Source organism: Artemia sp. Qi Xiang Cuo, chromosome 6, assembly GCF_049724085.1.
Source record: "Artemia sp. Qi Xiang Cuo chromosome 6, ASM4972408v1, whole genome shotgun sequence".
Classification (NCBI taxonomy): Eukaryota; Metazoa; Arthropoda; class Branchiopoda; order Anostraca; family Artemiidae; genus Artemia; species Artemia sp. Qi Xiang Cuo.
Window position 1 is genome coordinate 33,042,100 of NC_142799.1, and position 14,532 is coordinate 33,056,631.

Below are 14,532 nucleotides of genomic sequence, written 5' to 3' on the forward strand. Positions count from 1 at the left end.
CCAGATATTACCTTATATTTTGTGAAAAATCAAAGTTCACTACTCCATGTTTTAATTTATTTATTGAACTGGTTTCTATAAATCTCTCTTTGAATGATTTTAATAAGTCATCAACCGTATTTATTGGCAAGTTGGCGTTATTTCCTATGGTATGCTCGACCTGTTTTAGAAAGGTTAAGGCCTGGCCTCTTAATCGTAGTAGGAGCATGTCTTTTAATGCTTCAACGTCTGTTTTTGTTAATTGTACAAACTGGGTCATATGGATATTAAATTCGTCAATATCTGATTGACCATTGTATTCCGGGATAGATTTCTAACTCTATATATTTTTTGCGACTAATTTTTGCACTAATAGTAATTAATTAATATCCTCCATATTTTCGTTTTTTTTTTTTTTTTTGGTTTATATAAAATTTTATTTAAAATTAAATAAAAAAATTTTGGGTAGGCTATTATATCCTATGAGATATAATGGTTTTACTATCGTAGCCTAGCGGTTATAGGCTTAATCAATTTTCTTATATGTCTGTACCGTTCCAAAAATTAAATTTGAGTTACAAAGTTTAAATAGCCTAACTAGTTCGCAGTTTTCCTCCAATTTCCGACACGCGCCATTTGTACCATTGAAGAAATATTTGTGGTAATAGCAAAGGTTTGCTCGTGGCGATAGAGATTTCTCCTATAGCGCCACTTGGAGATCAGATTCCTTTGGGAGCATTTACCTTGGAGACTGGCGAACTAGTTACCTATTATCGGACTAGACTCAGACATACAAGAGAAGCGAACACTTATAAAAAGACAATAGATTTATTAAACTTACATGATCAGTTGTACAGCAGTGGGTCACTTCAAAGACAAAAATGGTGACCAAAATAATTTCGTACTAAACGTTTCAGATCTCACTTCATATTAAAAATTAAAAAACACATTTTCCCTACTCCCCAACGCAGTTCTTTCGTCCTGCGCTCTAGGGATTGCCTGCCATTGGCTCCCGGGCCCCAAGGACGCGAACCCTCGTCCAATAAGACATCTTAAATATTTTTGATGATTTAGGCGTTCACACGGTTCTTATCGTTTAAACGTCCTTGAAAATATTGTGCGTAGCACTTTTCTTATTGCTCACTGTCTTAGCGAAATCCAAAGATTGCAATTTCTTTTCTTTGCTGATTAAAGACTTTTTCATTTTTGAAACTAGATTTAGCTTAATTATAGGAGTCCGAATTAAAGAAGGAACTTTATTTTGGTATTTCAAATATATCGTGTTTTACTCCCGGTACAAAACCTCTCTTAAGACTACTTAAATTGAATAGTAGGATTCTAGTAGCAGTTAAATGTTTAGAAAATATGTTCTAATATAACATTGTCGGGTGAGCTATGGATTAGGTTCGTGACTCAGGTTGAATGAAATCAACAAAGTTTTGAGTTGTCTTTGTTTGACGTTAACAAAAACACCCAAGACTTTTGTGGGACCAGAGGTTAAGAGAAAATTCAAAACACAGTCAAAGCAGGCTCTCCTGCAGGCCTTGATATCTGGATATCTACTTTTTAAGCGTGCCTTTCTCAAATTTGCTGGAAGGATTCCATGGTTTTTGCTCAGAGAGAAGAGGAGCCGATCCTCTCAGCATCCATTGTTGTCAGCATTTGTGCCTATTTACTCGAAAGAAAAGTGAGGCGATGTAAAATCTTGAAGGATTCTATTAATAGTACTTGGTACTGAATTAGCAATTCTGTATATCCTTTGTTAAAGGTCAACCTTATTCTTACAGGAGCAGCTGTTGGTCCCTTTCTTGCTGGTCCAATTTCGGAGCTGGGATGGGAATGGGTCTTCTATATGCTTATGGTTTCGGATGTTCTAGCTCTTTTGGTAAGTTTAAGAGTAGAAACAAGGTATATTTTAATAATCGGAGAAAAATTCCTCTTTCATAAAACATATTTTTCTATAACATGCCATTATTTGACTTGTTTAACAATGAGCGTTGTGTTAACAATAAGTGTACGTCTATGCTCAAGTACATGGACGTACACGGGATTTTCTTTTAGGAAGGGAGAGGAGCTATCTTTTTCAAAACGAGAGATCAAAGATATTAAATAGATACAAAAACATAAAAGATTTTCCTATGATATACCTAGATCCTCCCAAGGATATGGGCTTTCTTAGTGTAATTATAGAAACTAAAGAAAATAGTTTGCGACTAGATAACGTGTAAAAGTTTATATAAATGTTGTCAAACACATGACAAAAAAGGGGAGAAAAGATGAAAGAACATTTTAATCTTGCGCAGTCAGTGTCGTACTTGATTTTTGTAATTGTGATTTCTCTAAGTCTACTTTCCTTATCCAAAGTAAATGATCCTTTTAGGTGGATCGTTCTTTTTCGCCAAAAAACAAAAACAACACAAGATTAATAGTTTTCGGTGCTGATTTACGATTGAGAAATTTCAAATGCGAAATAAATATATAAAGAAATTGTGTATTAAATATAAAAAACGGATACAGAAAGTCTTTTAGCCTGTTTAATGTTTGAACTCGATAGCGAATGCAAATATGGTGTATTTATATAGTTTAAATTTTTCCTTGGTATAGTCACGAACTTATTAGTAAAGTATTCCGTATCAAAATATTAGCGCATTTTTTGTTTGTAAATGTTTTTCTGTCCTTTGTTTATGAACGGACAAATAATAGAGAAACATGTTTACAGTTGTCTATTTTCCCAAGTCCGTCCTAAAAAAGGGCTCAGAATTCCAATGACCGTTTCTTTTTCTATTTTTCTTTGACATATTAGTGGGCTAGAATTAAAGAAAAATTGCCCTGTCGATCTTTTGAAAGGAAAAATTCCTCCTATGGAAAGATCCTCCTAGATAATTCAATCTGGGTGAAAATTTATTCCGGACAGTTATCCTTAACATCTCCACATGTAAAATGAGTCGGCAAAGAGAAAGTAAGACAAATAAAAGAATTTCGTATAGAAATTCTGGTAATTTCCTTCTGTGCGAAATTCCCCCTGAAAGGTTCACCCCCCGCCCCGAAAACTTTGATCCCCATGGAAAGTTCTTCCCTGGGTAAATCCCCCTAGCAGAAAATTCAACCCCTCCACCAGAAAAATCTATGCATACTATCCAATAACAAATACTATACGTAAAAAACTTGACAAATCTTATAACAGAAAGACATTTCCCCAGGGGCCGTGGGGTTATCGCCAAAGACATATTTATTGGATATGTAGAACAAAATGACCATCTAAAAATTCTGATCAGACGTCTTTGGGGGAAAAGGGGCGTGGAAGGGGGGCTAGTTGCCCTCCAATCTTTTTGGTCACTAAAAACGACCCTAAAACTTTTAATTTTCGTTCGAATGAGCCGTCTCCTGATATTCTAGGATCATTGGTTCGATACAATGACTCCTGAAAAAAAAAACACATCTGTGTGTGTTTAAAATAACGTGTTTAAATTTGTTCAAAAAATACAAATTCTACATTTTTGCAGATGGGACCTTGAAACCTCTACAGTAGGGTTCTCTGATATTCTGATGGGGTAATTTTTCATTAAGATTCTTTTCCTTTTTTTGGGATGTTTCCATCCTTTTCTGAAAATTAGGCAAATTTTCTCAGGGTCGTAGCTTTTGATAAGTAGCACTAAATCAACATAAGCCGATTCTTTTGATATGTCTATTGAATTAAAATTCTGTTTTTTGAATCTCGGTTACTATTGAGCCGCGTCGCTCCTTGCTTACAGTTTTTTTTACCACGAACTCTTTGATACTCACCGGAAGCAAACCTATCGATGACTACAAGGAGAGTGCGAGTCCCTGGAAAACTAGCAAGAACCTCAAATAGACGACCGTATATTCCATTTGCTTGGAGATTTTTGACAGGCCCTTATGCTAGACTACCCAAAGCTTTCGCGTTACAAAAAATAAAATAAAAAATAGCAGCCTAATACCGTACTCCTGGGTTAGGCATATATTAGATTATTTTAATCGTCATTATAATTTATAAATATATGAACGCTTGCTTTTTAAAGTTTTTTTTTTCTTAAAATTCAAATGTTAAAAAAGGGGAAAAATTAAACGTGCCGAGAAAAATAAAATAGAAGCGAGAAAAGGTTTTGAAAGTACCGTTAAAACGTGGAGCCATTAAACGCTTAAGTCTTTATTGAGGAAAAGTCCTGCTCTGAGACTCATATTCAGGAAAACATTCATGAGTAATGGAACAATTATTGCGCAATAGATAGGCCTTTAACAAAATCAGTATCAAGACTTCTTCTACTGATAAGGGCTTTTTGTTAGTTAATAGGTGGCAATTTATGTGATTTTTCAATAGATAATTTTTGAGTTGATGAAAATAGTGAATGAAAACAGTTATGTATTCTTTGTTTTTAGTATTTTACAGTTAAATTTGACGTACTTATGTTAACTGTTGCCTAGTTTTCCAAGCAAATATATTCTATTATTCCTTCTAATACTGCTAATTTGAATTTCAGTTTTTGTCCCGTGTTGTGAAGCATGACATTGAGCGCTGGTTTTTATCCCGACAAAGTAAAAGAACTAGAAGATCCCAAGTCTAACGTGCTTCCTCATAGACGTCCAATTTTTCTTGCTCGTTCCTTTTTTCTCTCTTGGAATGATATTTTATTTATGCGAGTAATTTCTTTACGGACTTTTTGGTGTTCTAAATGGAAATGTTTGTGCCTTACTTTTTTTTTAATCATATGTGCTTATGACTGTTTGAAACTCAAACAGGTAAATTGTTTTAACTCAAAGTAGAGTCATCTGTTTACTGAAATTTAGGATAATTTGTTGTTTATACTGTATAATTTATTCTTCTTTTTATTTTCGTTCACACTCTCAAGAGTGCTAGACATCTATGTATAGGTGCCATTACTTTTAACCAATCAGACAACAGTCCTGATTGGTTAAGACATGATTGGTGCCCAGCGAAAAACGCTATTGTGCCATTTTCAACTTGGGATGATTAAAATGGGCCTTAAATCAACTTTTTGAAAATTTAGTGGATAAGTAACCGTTTGAAGTGGCACCTATCCTTTAGCGTACCCTTTTTGTTAAAGTACATGTAAGGTCTAAGGAATTGATTTTATAATTCGTAAAAATTTCCGGTGTTATTACAAATTTACCTGAATCTTTTGTATTCACGTAATTTGCTCATGTGTGGTGTATTATTTTTTTTTTTACCTGAGATTAGTAATTTGAAATGATTTTACATATTAAAGCTTGATCTTGGTAAAATAAAACTGCTCATAAACGTTTTTTTTTTTTTTTTTTTTAATAGATACTTTTTACGGGCCTCTTCAGGATTTCTGAGTTTGCAGACGTCAAATTAATGGGGTAGATTCATGACTTCTTTATTATAGGACATTTTTCTAAAACCCAAATTTTGCTGCTTTTTTTACTTGTTTACTTTTTAAACCAAGTGGTGCCTTCTAGGACACTTGCGAGGAATTACGAGCTCTCTATAAAAGCCGTTAAATTACGATTTTGAAAATCGTAGGATTTTTCTCCTATTTTGATCATTTTATGAAATGAGCTTAAAACAATTATACATTAGTGATCTTTAGTTTTTATGGTTGTTCTGTTTTGTATATGCATTTCATTTTTACAAATAAAATAATCTAATTGATGCTTTGATTTTCCTTACATTTCTGATAATAATATTTACGTTTCTTTAGAAGTACCACATCATAGGAGTTTTTGAAGAGTAGTTTCGGCAAAATGCTAATATGGAAAAATTTCAAATAGCTATAATATGTGAATGTTTCACGACTCATGTCTAACAACTGAACCCTAAAACCTTTCTAAATTATGTGTCTTTGAGTATGGGGGCAGGGGGAGGTAATTAGGGGAATATTTTTCTGAAGGCTTGTTTATACTTAATAAAGGTATGGTCATTTTTTGACGACTATGGTACTAAGACAAAGGTATACATTTTATTGGCCTGTGGATCTCAGTATTTTTGCTGGCGTACCACATATGAACGGAGGCTATTTGTCTCTCTTGTGTTCCTCTTACGGAGGCTTTTTAATAAAATATATCATCCCATCTTATTACTCCACACGATATTTTTGGAGTGAATATTGTTAAATTTAAGTAGAAATTAAAAAGATATGGAAACAATCAACAGAAATTTGACTGTAATATCTTTAAATTTTTCGCTGTTTTCCTGTCACACTTTTCTTTGGACTTAAAATGTTTGACTAAAATGTTCTTTGCATATTTTTTATTTTCGGGGATAAGTAAAACTTATGATGGTATGTCAAGTGAATTCAGAGCATAATCGACCACAGAAACTCAAATTTCTACAACAGAGACAGAATGCTTTATTTAAAAAAAAAAGAGAAACATAACATAAAAAATGATGCTGCAGGTGGAAACAGCCATAATCGAACATGCAGTTCAGATCACCTTTAAGTACAGAAAAAAGATATTATGATCCTACAGGCCTCCCTTACGCATGGGGATAGCAAGAATTTAGCCCAACGCTCACAGGGGTTCGATCGAGCACAAGCATCAAACACGACCATATTTTCAATTTAGGTGCCATGATGACATGAATTCAGGGGACCTTCCTCCCGCAGAGGATGTATTGTATCCGGACACCCAAAAGACCCGATCTGAACACTTACTTTAATTTCTCACAAAGTTTGATTGGGTTCCGACAACGTATTTTGCAAGATACTGTGATAAAAAAAAAGATAATTATTCCCCCCCCCCCCCAAAAAAAAAAATTAGATCAGATATAGACTAAAAAAAATACAATGGGACACTTACTTTTACATTCAAATTGGCTTAAGATTCGATTATTTCTTCTGATAGATGTCTCGATGACAAGAATTTAGAACCCATTACCTCTTATCCATTCCCTTACAGAGCTCGGATCGAGTTCTGATTCTCAATCGGCATAATTAAAACACTAGTTCTTGCTTCCCGCCAAGTGTGGTTGAGATTTTTATAATATGTACTGATAGGGGTCCTGATCATGGGGATGGGGTCTCTTTTCTACCTGGGAAACAAGGAGTTATTGAAAAAGGGCAAGAGAAAACCAGAAAAAAACTTCCATTTAAATTTTGCTAAAACAAAACTTCTGGTAGTACTTGTTTCCTCCACAGGACATTTTCTGGCGACCTCTTGGTCCTGATAACGATAATTTAGGGAATGCCTCCCCTTCACACACACAGATGGATTATATCTCGGCACCCCAAACGCACGAACACAACACTAAATTTTACTTCTCGTCATTTTTTTGCTTCTGGAAGATGTGCAATGAAACATTCTGAAATTCTGTTGGTTTTGCTTCCTATTTATTGTATAGACTGATGTTTTTTTCCTAGAAAATTTTGGACCCCATTTTTTTCGATTTTAGGATCCACGCGCCCCAATCTTTTTTTTTTTCAATTTCTGTCTCTTGCTATTACAGCCAATGTAAAATAACCTTGTCAATATAATTACAACGCAATTTCTCTAATGAAAGTTTATAAATTGTATAGAAGTTAATCTTATCTTGAATACAATAAATTTTAGAACAATCATAAATAATCCTAAAGACCTCATTTTCTAGAACACGCTTTGGACTTGGAACAGCGAGGAACAAAATTTAGATTGTTTTGGTGTAAAATTTGAATTATCTTGTTATAATATATTTTTGTCATGCGAATTTGAGTATACCGTTTTTTGAAGTTGATTCCGTTTTGTTTTCGTGAATCTTAATGCCAATAATTTTTTTTTCGTTTTGATTTTGAACTTTGACCTTTACTCCTTTTTTCTTTTCTTTTTTTAAATAGAAGGAAGTGCCCATTCAATTCAATATACACTAAGAAAAATTAGTCTTCATCAAAGATGAATTAAGCGTTCTAAAAGTTTTAAAAGCAAAACTGTGTTTGAAACGCAACAAGACTAACATTTTACGACCAGTTTCTATTATAGCCCAGAATGCATAATAAGAACATAATCAGCCTCAAAGTATGTTAAATTATACAAATACACAACATTTTTTTAACAAGCAACTACAAATCGAAAAATTTGATAGTTTGTTATTGTATTCATAGCTGGGGTTTTTTGCCATGTATCGCCTTAGTGATTTTTGAAATTTTTTTAAAAAATCGATGACAAAGCCTTCACGCAACATCTGTTTTCTTTCAAGATCTGGTCACTATATTCTCTTGTAAAAAAAAAACAACCTAAGATGGTCACCGGACATGACATGCGCGGTTTAAGGCAAAATGGACAGAAAAAAATGATCTGCCCATTTCTCACTGGTTGACTCTTTTAAGCTTGCCCACTTTCAAGATCAGTTGAGCGATAGAACCAAGCATAAATTATTATCAAGAATTTTTCAGAGCAGAATTTGAATTAAACGTGCATTTTGAAGTGTACAAATAAGCTTCTTTGGAATTCTTAATTGGGAACTCTAGATCGAGCACCGTTAATGTCTTCTGGAACCGGAAGTAATTACTCATACAGGATCTTGGTGGAACGAACTAGAAACAGAACAGCATGGCCTTATGGAATTTTGGTAACATGGGTTGTCATCGTTGTGGTGACATTCTGCAAATATTACAGATAAATACCACAATTATCTGCGTTAAGATGAATGTCGGTCAAATGTAACATCCCTGCAGTGTCGAAAAAACAAAAAGGAATTGACAGAGAGATTCACATCATATTCAAAGGAAGATTTCGGCGTTCTATTAAATTTGTTATTTCAACATCCAATATTGTCGTAGAATTTTTTTTTGAAGTTTACTTGCGTTTTTTACTTTTGTTGTTCATATGGTATGGCGACACCGACGTATACAACATAATGCCTGACGATTTTGTGTGATGTAAAAATTAGAATCGTGACTATTGAGTTTCTAAAAAAGAAAATACGTTTAGTAAATAGCAACCGATATAATACTTTAATATATAAAATTAGTTTACAGATAAAAAACAAAAACGAAAATCACTTATGGTATTCCTCTTGGAATGACAAAGCTTAGTTGGTCACCAACCTCACCCCAAGCAGCCCTATTCTGTTGATATATAACTGTCCATGTGATAAGTGCCACTGTCCAAACAAATGCGCCCACTGAGGAGTATATAACATCTGAAAGAAATAAAATCACATCAGATGTCAAATACCAAGGCCGTCAAAACACCAAAATGTGCATTTTTAGTCATCAAATTTTACTAATTTTTCACGAGAGGTTTATGGACCGAACTAGGTTTTGGATCCAACACCTAAATTACTGAGAGCTTGTATTTTCAGTCTCAATTGTTTCTACATGTAGATATAGCTTTGGATCGACATTGGGGAAGGTGAAATCTTCTTCAATATGAATATATACTACTTACTTACTTTATTCAGGATGCAAGAAGATCGGTAGCTCTTCCCAGTACTAGTATGTGGCAGACAGTTGCATTCTACAAGGTGCGGTGAGGGTCATACGGCTACTGACAAATCATGGCAGCCCCAATTCACTTGAGACCAACACAGCTGCGCAGGCTCCCTCTACAAACCAATCTGTTTAGTGCAGGGTGGCCACCTGTAGCACGAAAGTGCTATTTTAGTGCTATTACAGTCAAGTTTTGACTATAGCACCGGAAAACACTGTGTAGCACGCAAATTTGGGCAATTTTACCACTTTAGGAATCTGACCATGGTGGCAACCCTGGTTCAGTTCTTCACTCCCTCCCAAGAAAATCTATTCCCTCTAAATCTTTTCTTATGACCTCTTCCTGCTCCATTCAAAGCCACCTGCTTTTCGTTTGGTCTCTGCTTGATTGCCAAAATGAACAATTTCGGGCAACCAATCATTCTTTTTAAATTGTGACCCCGCCGTCTTTAACCTTTAGTTTTTATAGTCGTAGATAGTGGAATAAAAGGACATTTCCTGCCACAGCTCATTGTTTGAAATCAAGCTGTCCAAATGTGTACCTAAAACTACTTTTAGACAATACCTCTTGAAAACATAACGTTACACCTTTGACGGAGTTAACAAAAAAGGGTGTCTTAGACCCCTTAAAATGGACGGAAATTGAACAAAATGCATTTGATACACTTAAAGCCACTCTTTGTAGCGAAAGAATACTAAGGAATCCAGATTTTTCCTTGCCATTTGTGCTGCAAACTGAATGTTCAGATTATGGATTAGGAGCAGTTTTATTTCAAGAATTTGAGGATGGGGAACGTTGAATCAATTTATATCCAGAAAATTGTCAAAAGCAGAACTAAATTATAGTACAATTGAAAAAGAATGTCTTGCAATAGTATATGCGGTCAAAAAACTTGGCTATCATGTATATGGACGAAAATTTAAAATAATGACGGGCCACAACCCATTGAGATTGCTAAATATAATGAAGCCAGATAACCGACGATTGGCACGATGGGCCCTGTGATTACAAGAATACGATTTCGAAATAAAGTCAAGACCGGGGACAGATAACGGGAATACGGACGGCATGTCCTGATTGTGAAAAAAATATATAGTTTGAAAATTTAAAATTAGATGGGCTGTATCTAGCTAACACAAATAAATAAATAATAGGGGGAACAAAGAGGTCCAAGACCCATTGAGAATAAAACAAGATGATCACAAGATAGAATTAAACGACCTACAACGGGTTGAGGAAAGGTTGGGAGATGTCGATTGTCGGGTTGGATTGATAAAGCTTGGGGAATAATTTAAGATTAGTATTATCAACTCTAAAGGAGATTTAATCTCTTTTAGGGGAAGGAAGAGGCCCTTTGGAGAACCTTGAATGATTAACGATCCGTCCGACGGACGACTGGTCGCCAAGTTGTGACCCTGTTACTGATAATTTGCCTCTCTGGTCTAGAGTCCTTGGGGGATACTCTCTGTGAGATACTTCATATTTCACCCAAACTTTTATCCAGCAACCCTGTTCACACTTATTACTTTTCTTTGGTAGTTACAATTTTTTCGGCTAACCCAATCCGGTACATAAATTTAATCTTCAGTTGACATCAACGTCTATTCTTCATCTATTTATCCCAGAGGAAGGATCCCAGAATGAACTGATTAATGATTCGCTGAAACTTTTAGCTGATTTCCCTGTACCCGTATAGTTTTCAAAGGCCTTTGAATTTTCGGCAATACATGATTTCAATTATGCAAAGAGGCAAATTTTTGTTAATAGTGCTAAGCATGATTATTTTCGGCGATTTTGGGTACTTCAATTTTCAAAACCTCATGCGGATGCCAAGCGATAGAGACCATGGTGGTTCTAAAGTGGAGACGTGTGGATGACGACAGATCCAGAGCCAAGCGGTGGAAGCAAAGGCACTGGTGGAAGAAAGAAGACAAATGAATTTTGTTGAAGTTGCAGTTCAGTGTTTATGGTTGTAAGGGTGGACCAGCATGGCGCGTGGGTGGTCATTTATCTTTCGGGGAAAGGGGCTAGGGTTCCATCCCTCGTTCTTTTTCTTTTCAAATAAATGACCCGTTTTCTTTTCTGCAATTATATTTGTTTGGATTTGCCTAAAACATAATTTTCAATCGAAAGTTAAGCTCTCGTCGTCAAGGTAACCATTTTGCAAGAGAAAATAAGTTGACTGGATTATAATTCGGTATGAGTCATCACATGGGCTTGCTAGATCTCAAGCCATTGATTCTTAAAATATGCGTAGGGCAAATTCAATTGAGGGACTTGATACATTAGATTGGCCCACGTCAAACTGAACCATAACCCAAGTGCCAAGATTCTCTTATGTGGTAAAATATAACAAGTTAGTCTGTATTGAGAAGTGATATATGTGTTTTGTTCACTTTTTGGAAGAATACAAGTAAGCTATTTTCTATAGCCGTGTAGATTATTTTTCCAGGAAGCCAGACAGGGTAGGAAAAGAGTTGCGAGACATATCGTCATTTACTATATCGACAGGGGGTCCGTTTACCCTCCGAGGAGATAGCTAGAGATATTATTGTTGATCCAGGTTAGGTGAACCCTTGGCCTAGAGTTTGGCCGTTTGACCTTTCGATCATGTTACCATACCCTGGAGCAAGGTATACCATAATAGGGTATTAACGTACTCTGTATTTACGGAACAGAAATGGTAACCGCGGGCATCCCATTACAATATTTGGCGCCAGCAAGGCTTCCCCTCCAGTAAGTGGTGTAGCACCATTTTTGCGCCAATAACTGGTGGCAGCCGTGGCTGCAAGTACGAACAGGGATACCAGTGTTGGTACAAGTACGAACAGTGGTGGCAGAAACAAAGGTCCTGTCGGTAAAGCTGATAGTAAAAGAATCCGCGTTTCCGAAAAGACGATTTAATTTAGCCTACAAAGTAGCCTATTGGGATTATATATAAAAAATCGCGGAAAAAAATACGGAATCAATTAATAATATTACGAAGGAAGTTTCGCGAATTCGCGGAAGTTTCTTGACTTTACTGGCATTTTATGTACCACATTGTCCGTTTTTCCGATTCGGTCTGTTAATACTTCTGCAAATTCCGCAAATAACTTATTTAATTGGTATTTCTGAGTTTGGCTCAGATGCGTTTCTGACGAAACTCTGTCAGTTGCATTTATATGTTTCCGCCGGGTCTATTGTATCCAAAGTGGCACTTTCCTCGTCATTTTCTGAGGTCAAAATCATGAGGCAGCGCTTCTGTGGATCTTTGTGGCTTCCCTTTTCATTCTCTTTATTAAATTTCCTCAGTAAATTCATATGGTAAACTTCTTCCTTTTTCTTGCCCCATCTAATTGTATCATATAATTTACATAATTTATTTTCTTTATCACCTTAAATGGTCCTACCCATCTTACTTCCAATTTATTATTGCCATCTGGTAGCAATATGAGGACTTCATCTCCTTCCGTGAATTCACGCATTCGGGCGGATTTATCGTACCATATATTTGTTTTGTCAGCGCATTCTTCCCGCGCATACATGACAAGCTCATGGTATTTATTCAAATTTTCTCACAGCGATAGCTAAATGTGTTGTCACGGTTTCTTCATTTTTCTCATCATTTCCCCATGATTCCTTTATAATATCTAATACCCCCCTTGGGTTTGTCCCATATAGTAATTCAACTGACGAGAACCCTGTAGCTGGGTGTGGAGTTTCTCTGTATACAAAAAGGACACAAAGAAGCATTTTGTCCCATTGATCTATATCATCTCTTACAAAACGTCTCAACATACTAATTAGGGTTCCGTTAAATCTTTCTGTCACTCCATTTGCCTGAGGATGGAACGGAGTAGTTAATACTTGCTTAATGCCGAGGATTTCGTATAAATTTCCTTTGGGATTCCGTGACGTGAGAAATATTTCGCTGATTGTTCTGCGATTTTTGGTGATCTTACTGTTCGAATTGGGATAGCTTCTGGGTATCTTGTAGCCAGATAATTAATAACTAGAATGAATCTGTTTCCTGCGCTAGATTTCGGGAGTGGACCTACAATGTCCATTGAAATTCTCTCAAACGGTTTGCCAAAAATAGGCATTTTTTCCTTTGGAACTTTTTCATTTGTTTTTTTTTGTAAGCCATTAACTTGCAATATTTTCATATTTTAAAAAAGTTGCAAATATATTGTCTTCTTACTTTCCAACAAATACGCTGCCCAATTATATTTTTTGTTATGTGGGATCACATGTGTCCCCCCGTTTTACTGGAGGGAACCAATTTTCTTAATACATTTGTCAATTAAAGCGGTACCAAAAGTTGTAATTTTCTAGGATTCTCCCCAGTCTCCACCATTTTGTAAAGTACCTTTCCATTACTGAAAAACTATTTAGATTGCGGATGCTTTCTATTCCTTAGTGTCAGTTTTATTTTTCTGTGGTCTCTATCATTTGTTTGCAATTCCACGAATTTTTTGGAGGTTACCCCGAGCATTCCGGCTAGTTCATCTTTGGCTATCTTTGTTGTTTTTCCTATGGTCAAAAATTCTTCTTGTTTCTGGTTCTATTCCTTTTTGTCTGCCCTTTTTTGGCTTTTAGGTTTCTTAATTTTGCATTCTTTATAAACATCTCGTCGTTAAATTGAAATTGGTGTCGTAAATTTTGGTCACCATTTCCAAAAATGGGCGGCTTAGCCTCCCTTTTCTTTTTTTCTTGGTCTCGTGTCACCGCATTTGCTTTTTTAGGCATGGAGGTTGCTTTTAGTGCAAGAAGGTTTCCGATATTGTCGTAGTCTCCCCCTAGTAAAACGTCTACTCTAAGAGTAGGTACAACACCTACTTTTAATTCCTTTTTAACCGTATTTCCTTCTTTACTGACGAGCTCTATTATGACCTGAGCCGTCGGACATTTATGTTTTGCTCCATAGTAGCTTAGCGCTACTAATTTATACTCATAGCTTATTTCAGCTTTCTCTATAAATCTTTCCATGCATAAGTTTTGTCACTGTAAGAATCAATAGCTATTTCCACTTATTTACTGTTCAATTCTCCACATACTTTATTTCGTATCGCAAATGCACCAATTTTGTTATTTTCGGGGCTTCTAAGTCATGCAGTCCTCTTATACGTCTGAAACTATTTCTCATTCTCCCGGGATCGATCGTTG

General features: G+C 35.7%; 2 protein-coding genes across 3 annotated transcripts in view; one reads left to right on the forward strand and one right to left on the reverse strand.

Moving 5' to 3' along the window:
• The window catches only part of MFS16 (major facilitator superfamily transporter 16), a 76,406-nt gene extending 71,271 nt beyond the window's left edge, over positions 1-5,135 (forward strand). For both annotated transcript variants that reach the window (XM_089090657.1, XM_089090658.1), the window contains exons 11-12: positions 1,767-1,864; positions 4,479-5,135. In XM_089090657.1, the coding sequence (XP_088946783.1) occupies positions 1,767-1,864; positions 4,479-4,562 (182 nt within the window). In that variant the 3' untranslated portion in view covers positions 4,563-5,135. The remainder of the gene's footprint in view (positions 1-1,766; positions 1,865-4,478) is intronic.
• Positions 5,136-8,884: 3,749 nt separating this feature from the next.
• The window catches only part of pen-2 (presenilin enhancer, gamma-secretase subunit), a 42,431-nt gene continuing 36,783 nt past the window's right edge, over positions 8,885-14,532 (reverse strand). Inside the window, exon 3 of the mRNA XM_089090660.1 lies at positions 8,885-9,094. Within this exon, the coding sequence (XP_088946786.1) occupies positions 8,955-9,094 (140 nt within the window). The 3' untranslated portion in view covers positions 8,885-8,954. The remainder of the gene's footprint in view (positions 9,095-14,532) is intronic.